The 17,227-nt window shown below is 35.7% G+C and overlaps 3 protein-coding genes across 5 annotated transcripts; 1 reads left to right on the forward strand and 2 right to left on the reverse strand.

The window, feature by feature from the left end:
• Positions 1–666: 666 nt before the first annotated feature.
• LOC119072480 lies at positions 667–1,977 on the reverse strand. The gene is made up of 2 exons (XM_037177709.1): positions 1,292–1,977; positions 667–1,231 (listed from the first exon to the last, which is right to left on the reverse strand). Exons 1-2 carry the CDS (start codon positions 1,898–1,900, stop codon positions 953–955), a joined length of 888 nt encoding a protein of 295 aa, XP_037033604.1. The 5' UTR covers positions 1,901–1,977; the 3' UTR covers positions 667–952.
• A 5,930-nt stretch (positions 1,978–7,907) lies between these two features.
• On the reverse strand, positions 7,908–9,372 carry LOC119072478 (erlin-2-B-like). The gene is made up of 5 exons (XM_037177708.1): positions 9,093–9,372; positions 8,927–9,035; positions 8,720–8,872; positions 8,292–8,644; positions 7,908–8,231 (listed from the first exon to the last, which is right to left on the reverse strand). Exons 1-5 carry the CDS (start codon positions 9,270–9,272, stop codon positions 8,073–8,075), a joined length of 954 nt encoding a protein of 317 aa, XP_037033603.1. The 5' UTR covers positions 9,273–9,372; the 3' UTR covers positions 7,908–8,072.
• Positions 9,373–11,737: 2,365 nt separating this feature from the next.
• Positions 11,738–16,356, forward strand: LOC119072482 (eukaryotic translation initiation factor 5A). Of its 3 annotated transcripts, none has more exons than XM_037177711.1 (4): positions 11,738–11,875; positions 13,144–13,444; positions 13,523–13,724; positions 14,831–16,356. In XM_037177711.1, the coding sequence occupies exons 2-4, from the start codon at positions 13,236–13,238 to the stop codon at positions 14,900–14,902; spliced, it is 483 nt and encodes a 160-aa protein (XP_037033606.1). In that variant the 5' UTR covers positions 11,738–11,875; positions 13,144–13,235; the 3' UTR covers positions 14,903–16,356. The 3 variants fall into 3 exon arrangements, with proteins under 3 accessions (XP_037033606.1, XP_037033608.1, XP_037033609.1); XM_037177713.1 differs by having other exon boundaries at positions 11,851–11,928; XM_037177714.1 differs by lacking the exon at positions 11,738–11,875 and adding an exon at positions 11,945–12,049.
• Positions 16,357–17,227: the final 871 nt, after the last annotated feature.

The following is a 17,227-nucleotide window of genomic DNA, read 5'->3' on the forward strand; positions in this document are numbered from 1 at the left end:
CATCGTATCATCCGCAAGCCAATGGCATGGTAGAGCGTTTTCATAGAAATTTTAAAGATTCGATAATCGCTAGATGTAATACTGTTCATTGGACCGACGAGTTGCCTCTAGTCTTGCTGGGAATAAGAGCTACAGTGAAAGAAGGCTTAGGATGCTCACCAGCTGAGTTAGTATATGGGCAAACTTTGAAGATTCCGGGAGAATTTTTCGTCGATACACCGCTGACCGATCCGCTCGATCATTCTAATTTTGTTGATAGGTTGCGAAAACATATGCGTGCTGTAAAGCCAGTTGAGCCTGCGGTTTCCCGACAAGCTCAAGAGAGCGTTCCCAAGGCGTTAAGTACGTGCAGTCACGTTTTCGTTAGAATTGACAGGGTAAAGCCTAGTCTGCATCCCCGTTACGACGGACCATTTAAAGTTATTAAACGTTTGAGGAAGGGTTACGTTTTGCACGTTAACGGGAAGAACGATACGGTGTCGATAGATCGTTTAAAGCCAGCGTTTGGGATTCTGTCGGTGGCATCGGATAATAAAGTCCTTAAGAAGAAGTCGGTTAGTTTTCGATAGTTTTGGTCGTTGTGGGCTTGTGCTGATAGCTATAAACTAAGTACACGTTCAGACGGGATGTCCTTTCGTAGTTTGTAATTTTTTTTTGTTTTTCTTGTTTTTTTTTGTTGAAAAGGGGAATAATGTAGTGGTCGTGAACTGAGTCACTACCCCTACGTAACAAGTGTCGAAATGTCAAATAACATCGCATTCTCTTAGTACGAACTCTCTCGTTATATTCGGTTAACCGACCGTAATATAACTAGAGCGTATGAGTTACGACGAAGATCTTTATTCACTCGACCACCATAGCGTCAGCATCATTTAAACGAGCTCAATAAATTGTAATTAGTAAGTCGAACAGTGGCCTTTCATTTTACGTATTAGATAGGAGTCCGAGACTTCTACACATCTTCTGTTGTTTCCTCTGTTGGATCAGTTGTTTCATCAGTAGGATCAGTTGTTTCCTCTGTTGGATTAGTTGCATCTTCTGTTGTTTCAGTTGTTTCCTCTGTTGGATCAGTTGTTTCCTCTGTTGGATCAGTTTTTGCCTCTGTTGGATCAGTTGTTGCTTCTGTTGGATCAGTTGTTTCCTCAGTTGGATCTGTCTTAGACGCCAATGTTACACGCAAATATTCAATAGCTAGCGTAGTATCAGTAGACATGCGTGCTAAAATTTGAATCTGAAAGTTTGAATTAAAACAGCTATTGAAGAACCAACGATAACAAAAAAATATTTTCACCTTTGCGTTTGTCAAACTATTGGCAAATGCTTGACTGATAACGTGCCACTCGAATCCATAGGACCATAGTTGATAAATCGAGAAAGTACCCTCCTCTTCCTGATATGCTTGTAATTCTAGATATGAGTCATCTTCGCTATTTGAATTCAAAAAAATCGCGAATTCGATTTTTGTATTTGTGTTCAGGTCGAAGGGTTTTTTTGTTTTAATGCAGGAAAATCCTGCACCCGTATTGCCCAAATGATTTACCGAATTGTTTCTGTACGGTTCCACAGACACATCTGCGTAAGATTTAATTTTAAATAAATTAGAAGGACCTTGAAAGTAGCACGGTTCAAATTCATCCAATGAATTTTCATCGTTGAAATCTATTTCATATATGTCAGTCCCTGGTTCGATTAGAACTGTTTGTGTCTCTTCCTGTTCCTTAGTTGCAGTTTCCGAAGTATCAGCTGCTGTTTCCATTGGATTAGTTTTTGGTTCGGTTTCATCATTGAAGTGTATTAGGCCCATACAACCTTTACAGCTGGGATTGACTTGTGTTTGTGTGCTTGCTGTGTAGCACAATACGATCAATGGGACAAGTAATTTCATTTTTCCTACTCCCATGCAAAATTGATGATCAGCAAATTAACAATATAAAGTGAAACAATCTGATGAAATCAACTTTCGATTAAATTCGTATGGATGGCTAATTCACACTAAAATTGAATTTCTTATTTTTGAAGATGCTTTCCTCGTATCGTTATAAGTTCTTTATTATCAATCAGTTTTTTTCCTCTCAATTGATTAGCATTATCTTTGAGCTTGATTTTGTATGTCGGAAGGCCGATAAAAGAATTGAGTCAGTGCTCACGTTTTATTAACGCAGTGCCACTTTTCTACAAGTTTAGATTATTCGCACTTAGTAACATCATGCTTTATTTTATTCAAATTTAATTTAATTTTCTGAAGAAACAAAGAGAGCTATGAGTTGAAGGTTCAACGATCGATGTTTTACTACCAATAAATATGAGTACTAAACAGCGCTAAAAAGATGGCATATTTTTTGCGACCTCTTAAATAATGAAACTCGTGTGAGTTCACACTCGTTCAAATATTCTCTTTCTTAAGCCTTGTACGAAAGGAAAAAATTCTTTTAAGAATACAATTTCACGCAAAAATTGTCTTAGACCCCAGATTGCCAGTCCGATAAAAATGCAATCTTCAAACATAACCACTTGAATTAAGCTACTGGTCGGAGCCAGGGCCTATTTTAAGGAATTTAATTTCCAAAAATTTCCAAAATTTCACAAAAATTTTCAAAATTTCCAAATTTTGTTTTCTGTTAGATCTCTTCCGAAGTAAGCTCAAAGGCATGAGAAGCAACTAAAAAGGCAGTAAAAACAACATTTACGATGCAATCTGTTGTGTTTTTAGATGAAATGACGAAAAGTGATGGAAAAATGTGAGAATTTTTGGAAATTTAATTTCCTTAAAATAGGCCCTGGTCGGAATAATCAGAAAACACTTTATGTCATGTAAATCCATGCTGAAACTTACACCTTCAAAACTCACTTTTCTGAACTTAGACCGAACTAGTCTCTTATATATCTTACTCGCTGCTCATGATCAAAACACTGTGGTAAACTCAAAAGGAGATACATCCGAAGCAGCTAAAGCTGCTTAACCATCCTCCTAGGTTTTCTTTATGGGACAGATAAATGCCTTTAGAAAACTTTTATTCAGACTACAGATATTCCTGTATTACTCACTCAGTGCAAAAACTGCAGTCTGTATAATCTGTTGGAATCAAAGATTGACTTTGAACATTTATTCAAAATTAATACTCCTATATAATCTAATTTTTGTATAGGACCTTTGATGATTCTACATAATAACAAAATTCATCCCGACGACGATCATCTCGGTAGGTGAATTATTTGTATTAGAATAAGCAATAATTATCATCAGATGTTGTGTGTCACTCGCGTATCTTTCGTTGGATAACCTCTCCATAATTTTCACCTCTAACGAAAATGGACAAAGAATTACAAAGGTCATAGCTCTTTCTTCGGAAGAAGTTTTACACTAATAGCCGAAGCCTATTTAAATTTTCAATGAATAACGGGAAACGTTTATTTAGTAATCATTTATTTAAGATCCGTTCGAAAGTAGCAAAAGATTTTTAAAGGCGTAAATTAAATAAATTCGGTGAAACCGTTTCACTGTAACAATTTGTAAAAGGATGAATTCACTTTTCCCAAAGAAAAAAACAATCACAATCACGTGACAATAATCCCACGACAACGATGTTCGGCAAATTAGCGAAAAAAATGATATTTTTTACATATCAAAGTTTGCAACGTTCAAAAAATCAAAATAGTGCGTACAACAGTTGTTACTGCAACTTAAATTTATTGAATCAATGACAAAATATAACAATCAGTTTTCCGTTGCACGTGAAGTTACGAATATGAACTTTTAAAAATTTTAGCGCTCACAAAAAGCGTACCATTTTTGACACCTTTTGATCTAGTACGTTTAGCACTACCATTTTGACGTATATCAATCAGAAACATTGTTGATGTTTACAAACTACAAAATGGTTCTTTGATGCAATTGGAATTTTGTAAAGTTTGAAACGAAACTCGAATATTTTAATATAAATGTTTAGTGTTTGATGACCAAATGTTGTACAATCGATAGGCCTTATCTTTTCGCAGGTAATTTAATTCATAAACATGCACTGATCCAAATTTTATTTTCGAAAAATTGTTTTAGGAAAATGATCCAGCATCAACTGCTTACATTAGATAAGATTATTGCCGGTCCGAGCTTTAGAAAACAGTTTCCTTTTTATCGAATCGATGCGTTATGATGACATTGTCTACGTAAACACGAAATTTAAGCGACAAAAAGATCTCAACTCCAAAATGACATTTTGATGCTGCCCCTCAAGGCTCTTGAAACATCGTGTGACTCAAAATCTTAAATCGGTTCGCTGACCTCATGCATAAAAATTTTGTTCTAGGACACCCTTCAACTTTCATTTTTGAACATTTGTTCCGAAGAGACCAAAGCTCTACGACGCCATCTTGTGGGCGTACCAACATCAAAGTTGGTCCCCTTTTTCGGCACTTTCTTTCACTTTTCTCGGAAACTAAACCATGGAATCTATTGATATGCACCTTAATCGATAGGTATTTTCAGTGGCTATCTACGATTTCAGTTTCATCTAATCCTATGGACACGTTTTCGAGAAAATTGAGAAAAACCACCCAAAAAACCACTTTTTGGTAATTTGCGATGGCTCACATGCATGTGGCCGCTCTCAAATGTTTTTATTCGGAAGCGCCGACCTCGAAAACCCTTTAGACACAAATTTCACGCCAATCCATTAATTTTACGCGAAATGGCAGCCAGTTTTCGTTTCAAAAATTCCGACTTTGAAGCCACCTAGCGGCCAAGCGACGCATAAAAAAATTTTGTGACCCACATTTCCTGAATCAGCATCAAAAGCTCTACCGAAATCAACCGTAAAATCATTAGGTCCGAGGTACGGCCTCAGTCCTAACCTAGGTCCGAACTCGACTTTTTCCCATCTCGCCACCCTAAGAAACGCTCCTATCTACTTTTTAGATTTTTAGAAAGTACGATGCCCTGCGGGCATCGTGTAATAGATGCCGGGACAGTTATGAATTAAGGCGCAGCGCTGCGCGCTGCGCTTGCAATGAAATTATAAGAAGGTTGAAGGTTGTTGAAAGTGGAACAGGCTCCGTCGGGACCATTTTTTAGCGACGCTTTGTTTACATGCCCAAATAGCCCTTGGCCCCAATAGTCTAAAACTGCAATCGTTTAATTTCAATATTCGCAACAAGTGACGAAAAGTAGGACTTTCCGTTGCCTTTATTGCGAAAAACGTTGTATACAACTCGATGATAAATGCATTTTTAGGCACACGATGCGTATTGTCACACTCGGCCTACGGCCGAGTCACACTTTCTAGTGCCTAAAAAAGCATTTGTGCCACCGAGAATTGAAATACGACTCTTTTCAGCACTCATTTTAGTGTTGTAAAGTGACTTATTTCAGCACCCGTTTGATGTGATATTACAACACTCAAAGCAGTGTTGATATGGAATTTGTGTGAGTTGTTACATCATTCGTAATTCGACGTGAATATTGTTGGTATTTGTGGTTAACGTTAAACATCTGAAATGACTTCATTTTTGCTCGTCTCGTTGGTCGAGTTGGATAGGTGCTGGATTTATTAACCAGAGGTTGCTAGTTCAAGCCCAGCTGTGGACATTATGAGCAAAAATGCTTTCACTTCAGATTTTGATGTCTAGTATGTTTCACTAAATAAAAATTAAAATTTGTTGGTTTTACCAGAGTTCATAGGAACTCATAATTCTCACATTTATTTAAAAATAATCGTCTTCTTTATTTTTAGACGAATCTTAGACGAATCATACGAAATCTGCATCTTATACAAAATGATGTTGGGGACACATTTTACTGTACGAAATAACTACCTGTCTAGGAATAATTCGTCTTAATGAAATAATGAAAAAGTCGTACTTTTGGGGCAAATTACTTGGAAACTTTTCTTGTGATAGCACATTCTCATAGCAGATTTCCATTATTAAATTTGAATTATTCAGAGTTATCAAATCCTAAAAAGATATTTCTAAAAAAGGCAAAAAAATTTCTAGGAATTTCTGTATTTTCCGTTTTTTTTTTTTTTGCTAAATCATAGTGAACTTCAAGACTTAATTTTCCTCTTTTTCGCTATTCGCACATTTTGTGGAAATTGCAATTTCTCAAGGTCTTAAGAGAGCACCCAAATGTGGCGTATTTCGACAAAGAATTTTGAACTCCTTTCCTTCACAGTTTGTACACAGACAAAAATCCTGGATTAGATTTAAATCTTTTTCGGATTACATATAGGACCAAATTTATTTTTGGATTGAAATCTAATTTTTCCAAAGATTACTTGCATTTAATCTTTCGAAAATAATCTGTCGATGGATTAGATCGAAATCTTACAAGAGATTTCAATTTTTTTTATTTTGAAATTAAAAATTTTTTTCCAAAATTTATTTGAATATTGGAGTCAGACTTATTTGTTTTATTTATTCTGAAATTGGAAATTTTATTTGTTTAATTGAAATTAAATGTTTTTTTTTTACTTACTACGATCAGGATTTGAACTCGTTCACCTCGGTATCTCCGTATCTCCAGTCCTGTACTTTACCACTGAGCTATTGGGTTCTTAATCTTAGCAAGATTATTTTCGAACCGTTGTTGCGGAGATTTTACTCTTTCAAAGATTAAAAAATAATCTTCTGAACGAAACCTTTGTACCAACTGAGGTAACCATCATAGTAAACGAGTTCAAATCCTGATCGAGGGCAACATTTTTTTTTCATTTTTCCAATTATTTAATTAACTATTATCATAAATCTGTATGAGCAACGATAAGGAAGTTGAGCCTGGCAAAACTATTGAAAAGTATCATAAGCGTATGGAAAATATTATTGCTACTATCAATTTTAGCCATTTTAACCCGAAACGCAATCTATCGAAAGATTTAATTTTTGTAATCTTTGAAAAAAGATTGAAACGAAATCTTTCAAAATATTTAAAATATTCGTAATCTTTCCGTAGATTAAACATTTAATCCGACTTTTTTCTCTGTGTAGAAGGATGAATTCAGTTGGAACAAACCAAGCTTCTTCCTTACACAGTTTTTAGAAGGATGAATTGTGCAAATAGCAAAGGTATTATAAAGTGAGTCACTTTAAGTGATTATTCGCACAATTTTGCGAATCATCTATCGTTTTGAATTTTCCGTAATGTGCTACGACTGATGTGTAGTACAATTACTACAATCGCTAAAACAAACTGGTGTGCATACGTTATTTTGCACCAGCTGGTCACATACAATTCCAAATGGGACCAGCTGGTGCAAAATAACGTATGCACACCAGTTTGATTTAGCGATTGTTTAAAGAAAAGTCTTGAGAATCGAAGTATTTTACTTCTACACAAAAAAGTTAAGAAAACTGGAATAATAAGTATTTATCGAGGGTAGAAATTCCGAGGGGGAAACAACAATGGAAAATCTTGTCCGCTCGGCCATTCGCCCATTATTCGCCTATCATTTCCTCATTATTCGCCTTCATTCGCTCATTATTCGACCAACACTGTCCCACCATTCGCTCGTGTTGTTTTCCACTCGAGAAATTCTGACTAACCTTTTCGATCACAACGATTAAGTAAATCAAAATGTTCGGAAGTTGTTCTTCTTCGTTCCTACGATTGCTGTCTTTTTCCATGTGATTTTAAATGGCAAAAGAGAGCAATGTTAATAGAGTGCTGCAAATTATACGAACGGAACAGTATTGAATTAAGTACGGTTTCCACTCAACAAAAAGTACTCCCGAAAGAGAGAGACAGAGAGAAAGAGGGGTGAAGCCTTAATGCTTGATTTCCACTTACCAAAAAAATACTCAGTACAAAAGACAAAGCTGATTTTTTTTCAATTTTTGCTCTGTTTACTCTCACAGCTCTCAAAAAGAGTACTTTTTGTTGAGTGGAAACCGTACTTAACCCCAATCATTTACGACAATGGTCTCCCTGGGTAAATTGGTAGATTAAACCGCTTTTAAATTTATTTTCCACAAAGCATCTAAGACTAGGTCCATAGGAACACAATATTGCCCGATAAAGAAATGGCACTTAATATTAACACAGTGTAACAGCCGCTTGGTTTTATTAATTTCTAGTTTTTGATCTATGTGAACGTTTCCTTTTCGTCCGCTTGACTAAATCCATTGTTAACGAACATGTTGGGAATTTTTTCGCCGAAATAAATTTTGTTATTCAAAGCAATCGCCTCGTACTTCTTAAGCTCCAGATATTGGGGAGTGAGAAGATCCTGATTCGCAATGGCCTGAGAAAAAGTTTGATGAAATGAAAATTGTAGAACTTCAATCGAATTGCGTCAGTTTACCTTCTGCTGTGCAATGTACAATTCACTATCCGCCTGGCTCCGATACCGATCGCTTTGTATTTGGTTTTCGATCTGTTCCATCCGTTGAACCGATTCCTTTTCCATGATTTTCTGGTCGTACTGGATCTTTGACACTTGCGACTGTTTTTCCGCTTCGATGATGGCCTTCTTTCGTTCAGTTTCTGCATTTTTCTCAACGACACGTTGATGTTCGATTGAAATCAGCAGCTGAGTCTTCTCGGATTCCATGAGTTCGTAGTTCTTCGCTATGACATTCGGAATTTTCGGTTTTGTTACGCGAACGTTTAGTATCTTCAAACCGGGAGCCATTTCATTTAAATCCGTTTGTAAGGCTAACATTGTTAGAATGTCGGATAAGATTAAGTTTCAACAATCGAAAAAAGACATTCAAAGATCAGTATACGAACCAACTTTCAAATCCTCATCGATCCGATCAAACAGAGCAATGTACACTTCATGCAACGTATGACGACTGCAAAACTGATTTAATTCATGATGAATTTTGTCGAAAATAAGCGAACGGTCATAATCAGCTGTGTAGTTGCGAACGATATCTAGGACTATGGAGGCTTCTAGTTTATCAGAGTGAGTAAAATTCATACAAAAACACCTACCACTATCCGCTCTCAATATGTTAACGACTTCGATTCGATCGAAATAAATCATAACTCCACCCGAAGTGCCACAGGGAACATTCGTAATTTCGTCGGTTTGAAGGGTAACCTATAGCAACACAAGTAAATTTGATGAAGTTTCACCAATTACGTAAAGTCTCATTACCTGAATAGAACGGTATGAGGTCAAGAATGGTGTTAGTAAATGGATACCCGGTTTACTGGTCACTGGCAAAAGGGCACCGGCACGAAAATAAACGCCGACATGTCCTTCTTCAATTCTGTGCAAGACTATCGTCATCGACAGTATCAACGTTATCAACGGCAGTATCATGGAAACTATCATTTTGCTTTCGGTTTTATTTTACGACAAATTCTTCGAGTAAAACTTGGCTCTGATTTTCTAATTGTTTATCTTAGCCGGCACAATTTTTGACAGTTTGATAAATAAACAAAACCAACAAAACTCACACGACTCACACACAGTATACAGAGAAAGGATCAGCCGCAAGATAATTTTCTGTGCAGTAATTTTGAATTCAACTTTTTATTTTGAACAGAAGTAAGAGATCCAAAAACGTTAACTAATAAATCGTACACTGAAAACTGTAAGCTAAACAAACACCCGCCGTACGTTTGCAAGCGCTTCGCATAGTGCCGGACTAGAAAAAATTGTAAAATGCCCATCATACACACATTCATATACTTGTCTGTCTGTGTAGAGGAGAAGGTTGAGAGAGGAAAAATCGGAAAATCGGTTTGCTTAACAGATGAGACAATAGACAACTGTTCCTGCACTTGGCTTATTATAGAGGGTTATAAGAGAGGATCAAAAATAGTTAAATTAACTGGTTTGTTCGTAGTTAACTGGGCTAACTGGACTTTTATATAGAAATTTTGACATATCGAGATCAGTTGAAGAATTTTCTTTTTCTCTCTTTTTCCATTCCATACGGTGTTTAAGTAGAGGAAATATAACTGATCTCGGGGTATAGCTGTCACAATTAAGTGAGCTGAAAATTTGAATTTACGTGACAGTATGTTTTCATGTGAAAACAATTTTGAATTTTCTTCGTTTTAATTGCATGTAGATGCAGTGTGTTTGACTTCATAACAATTCCCAAACTTTAATTTAATTTGCAAAATACAAAACAAATTCAAATTTCGCCTCCTGTTTTGACAGCTATACCCCGAGATCACTTACACTTAATTGGTCAAAAAACTCTCTGCATAAACACTGTATAAACTGTTTAAATCGAGAGAGAAAGAGAGGGAGAGAGGTAGAGACCAGTTTTGTTAGTTAAGATCCACTGGAGGTGTAGCTGTCAAATCAAACAAAACAAAATTGAAATTGACAATAGACTGTTATGATCAGAGCGAGAAAACCGAAGACCAGTTTATTATAACTTGCCTTGGCCCAAGGCCCTTGGGGTACTTGTCAAAATATCTCTTTCTCTTTCATCATAACACTCTATGGAATGTTTACAACAACAAGTTTGACAGCTACACCTCTAGCAAGTTTTAACTGGTTGGTTTACCACTACATTCATGCTTTTATTTAGCCCTTTAAACAGACTATAGACGAATATTACTGTAACGTTGGTTAGAGTTAAAAAAGATGTTTCGATTGCTCACCTACCAGCGCGCAGTAGGGGTAAAATGGATCGGAAAATTTTGAAACAAATTTGTTTGGAGTCTGTTACCGCAAACTACATTTTGTGGCGATCTTCACTAGAAAGAAAAAATTTCCACAAGTCGTTATGAATTTCCTACTGCATATTCTTGTATGCAATGAGAGTCTATTGGAAAGGAATGAACTTTTATTGCATACATATACTGTGAGAGTGTAAGTCATATTCGCTGGAAGTGCACCAACACACTCGACAAACTCACGCGTATTACGGTAAAATATGTTTCAAAATTAAACAATACACACAAGGAGTGTATGAATATCGAGTGCGCAGCACGAGGAAAGTACATATGTAGAACGCGTGTGCAAATTATGTTTCCTTCCCGGTATCAGAGTCAAGATTTCCCGGATTTCCCGGTATCCAAAAATGTAAAAGTGACTTCCCGCTACATACATTTCCCGCTGGTTTGTGCAGCTATAATTCGATTTCCCGGTATCCTAAAATTTTTTTCAGAAATTTCCCGGTATCCTGGATACCACGGATACACAAAATTTGCACACGCGATGTAGAAATGTACAATTTCTAAGTTGTTGCACAAATATCAATTTAAAAGTGGATGAAAAGCTTCTATTGATAACGCATAAGGCAGCACGACGATTAAATATTAAAACCTACACACATTCAGGGCTGTTGACCGTTTACCAGTCACCCTAAACTTGTTATTCAGTTAAATGATTCTAGGAAAATTCAAAGTTCCCTACAATTTGTAGACCTTTTCAGTTGACCTCTGAGAAAATTTATTTCAATGAGAACAGGCTTGTTCCAAGTAACTGTAAATACGAATTTTCACTGGCCGAATGAACACGATTTAATCCGTAGAGATCGGTTTTCATATAAATATTGATTGGGATGAAATTTGACAGTAATTTGACAAATCGTATGGCCTTGGAACAGATCTATACCAAACACATCAGAGACAATGAACGTCAACACATTGTACATTCATTGATCAGAGAGACCATCAATTTACCCAACTTGCGTTAGTATATGACTGTCTTAACTGCATATACAATTCATTTTTAAATCGCAATCACGGCTCATTTACAGTAATTATCTGAATGAACTTCGTTTTTCTATATCGCGGAAATATATCAAACGATAAAATGCTCATACGGCAATAGATGTCGCAATGATACTACTATGGCCACATGTGCCTGACAGATAGAGGCGGAAGTAGCCGCTCAGCAGTCGAAAATTTTTGTACACAGCCATCATATTCCATGGTCTTCTCCTGGTTCGACAACCATTTCTATCACATGTGAGTAGTTGCATTTTCTTAAAAAATTGGTTAAATTTTACGGAATAAAAAAGGTGTTAATTGATGTCAAGAATGTAATTAACTGTGTGAATGCCGTGCACATCGAGTTTACGCCGAAAAATACGAATTTGGCTGATTAATCGCGTTTTAAATAGCGGTGACATTTGAGCTCCGGTAAAAATGTCTGCGCTAATGTGTGAGGTGGATAGGTGCTAAAATATATGATGAACTCGATCGGAAGTTTTTTTTTTCTCGTCGCACACATAGTTCATGCAACTTATTTTCCCATAGATACCAAAATTGAAATCTTGCATCAACGTACTACACTTGTCGCTGTGCCGTCGAATCAATAATCACGGAATTTGATTGGAAAATCAGATTTTTTTCGGCATATTGTGCGATAAACACGTTTTATATTTTTGATTTTATACGCCACCGCCGCGTGTGTTTGCAATCGCAACTCGCAGCTTTTCTTTCGTTTTTTTTTTTTGTTGAATGATGTAGGGTATAACACTCTCACCAATACCAAGATTACGTGGAATCAAAGAATTTGCTTACGTATTGTAGTTGGAATTTTTCAATTAATTTCTTAAGGAAAGCTAGCAGGATATTCGGGTTTTTTGATACACGGAAACATAATCAATTGATTTTCGCTGCCGCATACGTCGACTATATATATTTTGGCATTTAGTGGTGAACACGACACAAGACGTTTGTCATCACATTTGAAGTGGCAATTTTAATACTCATTGTGAGGGGTTATACACACCCATTGTAGGGTTTTTAATCATTTTTCTTTTGTGTGTCTCATTGTGATGAACGAAGTTTTCTGTTACCAGATTTCCCAGCTTATTAGCATACCTAAGCCGACACACTCTTATCGTTTCAAAAACCTGCTCGTAATATTTGCAAGGATTTTTTTGTAGACCAACAGCGATAGATTCCACACTTCCACAAAGTTACAGTTCAGTAATGTTTCTATAAAAAATACCGAAACATTCCACAGTAACAGTAAAAACACTCGGTGTGACTGCGTATGAATGTTAATCGAATGAATGACAGCAGAGTAGTTTGCTGAAATGAGATCAGTTTCCGTTGCACGGCCCTTATCTCGTAATAATTGCGAATTCACATTGCTGAATGCAAAAAGGTTTGATTCGAATAACGAAGGAAGCTGATCCAATTTCAGTAGCTTATCTTATCTTATGTGCAAAGCTCACCGTTCGCTGGTTCAATAAACAATAAATCTCTTCTTCTCCATCTTCCAGACATAGACCATATACCAAGATAATTGGAAATCAAATCCGTTCCACATTCAATCAATTTACCGGACACCGAAACAAAACCAATTTAGTACACAATGGCCGAATTAGATGACGCACATTTCGAAACTGGAGATTCCGGTGCATCGTCCACTTTTCCCATGCAATGTTCGGCATTGCGTAAAAATGGTTTTGTTATGTTGAAGGCTCGTCCATGCAAGATTGTTGAAATGTCTACATCAAAAACCGGCAAGCACGGTCACGCTAAGGTGCACATGGTTGGTATCGACATATTCAATGGCAAAAAGTGAGTTCCACACTCCGGTGGCGCATTTATGTTGGTAGTGGCATTTCTAACGCAAATCGAAACCATTTCTTTCCAAAGGTACGAAGATATCTGTCCATCCACTCACAATATGGACGTACCACATGTTAAACGTGAAGATTACCAATTGACTGATATAAGCGATGATGGATATTTGACTTTGATGGGTGACAACGGTGATTTGCGTGAAGATTTAAAACTTCCCGATGGAGAGTTGGGCGGTCAATTACGTGCTGAATTCGATAATGGCAAAGAACTATTAGTGAGTATTCTATAAAAACAATTTGTTTTTTTGTATCAATTGCGTAAACCATCAACGCACCCCACCTTTAATAAGCCGGCCAATTTGATTCTTTTCCATATTAAATTGGTGTGCTAGTTGTGGGAACAGTATCACTTGGGCGTGTGTATGAATTTTCGGTCTTACATCTGAATATTCAAAGAAAGATTCCAAGAACATTACCATTCAGACTGGGAACCATGATCTCGCTAGTTAGATCTCCTCCAATAAACTGAATCAATTGCATCACACACATCTCACTGTCGTGTTGATTTCCGCATTGGTGTAGTAAGGTTAGGTGCAGTTGTTTGAGTCAACTACGGCAACATTTACAGAATTTCCGAATCGTGGTTCAAATCATGAGAGCCTCGCAGTTCGCAGGTGGAGATTCTAGACTTCTTTAGTTCTCAGAGACAGGAAACAATTTTCCGTTAGCCACAAATCTTTCGTTCCAATGTGAGCCAGGGAACTTGAGGGTGCATTAAGAGATCAAGCACCGAAAGTTATTGTGTCATATGACACTGTCATATCAACATAATCTTGTTACTGATTTTCCGCTCTATAGCTCACGACGACAGACTTGAATTTGGCAAATCATCTTTTCATTATCTTAGTTAGACTCCTCCGTATTAGAGTGGACAATAACGTCAAACCATTACGACGGAAGTTGCGTGAAGTAGGGTGGAATCCTGAAATGTTAGCTCGCAATGAAAATAATTTTTACTTTGAGTTTCCTGGGTTTCCTTTTTGACGTTCCCCAACCACCAAGATTTGTGAAATTACGTTAAAATTACGCAATTACGATGTCATAAATTGCAGTGTTCGAAACGTTACAAAATAGAACTCAATTTTTCGTCTGCAACATTCGATTCAGTGGTTCCAGTAATTTTGTGACAAAGAATGAGGAACTGAAAGAATCTCAAATCTTAATCCAAAAATTTCAAAATTCAACTCAACCTAGATTTATGTCCTGTCCGTCTACTTTAGTAGCAAATGGATTCCAGTCAATTTATTTTCCCTATTTCTCTGTAATAATTGATAACGTGGATATTATGAGTCCTTCACTAAACGAAAACATTTTTTTTCAGTGTACCGTACTCAAGTCATGCGGCGAAGAATGCGTTATTGCCATTAAAACAAACACAGCTCTTGACAAATAAAGTCCATGCTCATTTCACACCTCACCCCGTTGCTTATTTCTTTATTATTATATTTGAATAATAATAATCTTGGAAGGAAAAATCAGATAAAAAATTTCACACAAAAAATATTCTTCTGCCAAAAAAAAAAAACCAACACAAACAACAAAAACCGCAAACATTCAGAAATTGAGAGAAAATAATTAATTAAAAAAAAAAATCAAAACCTCTAAAACCAATTCGTAAAACAATAATAGAACGTAAAACATTGTTTTGGTTGTTGTAACCGTAACCGTACCCGGATAACAGAAAAGTCACTACTTAGGCGATTCAACAATGAACTATAAAATGCGATCCAGCTGGAAATGGAAACATATATAAATAAACAACGGAACATTATGTATATGTATACCGCCGCCATTACAATGAAATTAAAAATTGAAAGAGAAACAAAAGCAAAAAATTTATCAAATCAATCAAACGCCAAAACTTCAAAAAATAATTTAAAAAAAATCGCGCATTTCAATTGCATAAATTAAAGATACAAATCAATAGAAAAGTAAAAACCAATTTTAGTGGTGAATGTAAATTAAAAAAATAATTTTTGTTTCTGTAAGTGATAATTAATCGAAATTCAATTTTTTTTTATTTAAATTTTTAGAAAGAGAAAAATGAAAAAAAAAAACTTTTTTTAAGCACCACATAAGCATATGAGTGCCTAAATCTAAAAACAAAAACAAGAAAGAAACAAAGATAATTATCTGGGGTTGACTCTTATCAATTCAATTTGATTTAAATGTTTTTTTCTTCTTCTTTTTTAACATATTGAATTTAGTCGGTAGAGGTCGATTTCTTATACCTGATTTACGAAAATATCAATTTAAATTTAGTTTTTTTTTGTGTTGCTCTCGATGTGTGTGGAGGCATGTCAGTTTGTTTTCCTTTTTTATATTTTTTTTTATTTTAAACAAAAAGTTTTTGATTTCTTTTCGTTGACAACTAAATTTAGAAAGAAGAAAAAGAGAGAGATAAGAAATTATTGCTTTCTGCATCCTATCCCCTCCCCCCCCAAAAAATCAAAATAAATAATGAAAAAACCAGTAAAAAATGCGCTAAAATGTTAATACAAACTTTAAATTGAATTTACTTATTACGTTTTTTGTTTCTTATTTTTCCTTCATTGAACTTAAAACAAAAAAAAAAACATTTTTTATATTTAAACAAAAAAAAGATAAAAAATTAAAAAGCAAAAAAAACCAAAATTATCGTTTTTCAAATATCAATTATTTTCGAAATATGTTCGTCAAAAACTGCAACAAACAGAAATGATAAAATAAAAACAAAAGTAAAAAAAAACCGACAAGGAAAATCTTAAATTAAATTGCATATAAAGAACAGACGGCATTTAATAAAACAACTATGTAATTTAAATAATAAAAAATACGATAAAATAAATGGGACCTTTGTAACCACAACAAAATACAAACACACACATTACACTATGAAGTGATAATATAAATGAACTGATACTCGGGCATGTCTTTACCTCATCCAAAAAATAATTATGCCGCGTAGAACTGTTCGCTTTCGAATTTAGATCTGCGTCTATTCTATCCGTTGCATAACAAGTCAATTAGGTAGCAAGCAAGAAATCCTTTTTTAATAAATTTAATTTCAATCTTCGCACATGGTAAGTATATCAGGTTCTGAAAGAATAGGTTATGCTCTATGACAAGATAAGAAGAGTCCTTTATTTGGACCATAAAAAATTTTAAATGTAAAAACTCCGCCGCCTTCGTAAATGCTTGATCTGTTCTTTTAGAGCCTATCGATCTAAACTTATCTATCGGAATGTTACTATGCCTTTTGCAATATTGCCGATTGTATTGGTGCTGGCAGATCGTATTGATTGGAAATCGAATAATTTTTTAGAAAATTCCGCCGGATGAAAAAGGACTTGACCTAGTACGAATTAAAGACCTTGGACATATGTTTGACATTGCAATGGGGGCAACACATAGAAATTCTATTTCAAACCCCACCTGCGCTGCCATTTAGCTACATTGAAACCACATACCGAGCGAGTCAATCTTAATCTATGCTCTATGGGTATCGGGGAATCTGGCACACGGTGCAGAAAGAATGCACTTTTAAACTACGTAAAAGGTGAACTCGCACACGGAAGTTTATTGCTGCAAATGCTTTTGCAGCTTATATTGATTGGAAATTGACGAATTTTCTACTATAATTTCGGGTGTTGGCTCTAGCCCGTCATATAAGATTATTGGGGAACAATAATCTATTTGCTAAGTTGTACCTCTCAAGCTCACTCCTCAGAAGTGACTC

This window comes from Bradysia coprophila, assembly GCF_014529535.1.
Source record: "Bradysia coprophila strain Holo2 chromosome IV unlocalized genomic scaffold, BU_Bcop_v1 contig_81, whole genome shotgun sequence".
Classification (NCBI taxonomy): domain Eukaryota; kingdom Metazoa; phylum Arthropoda; class Insecta; order Diptera; family Sciaridae; genus Bradysia; species Bradysia coprophila.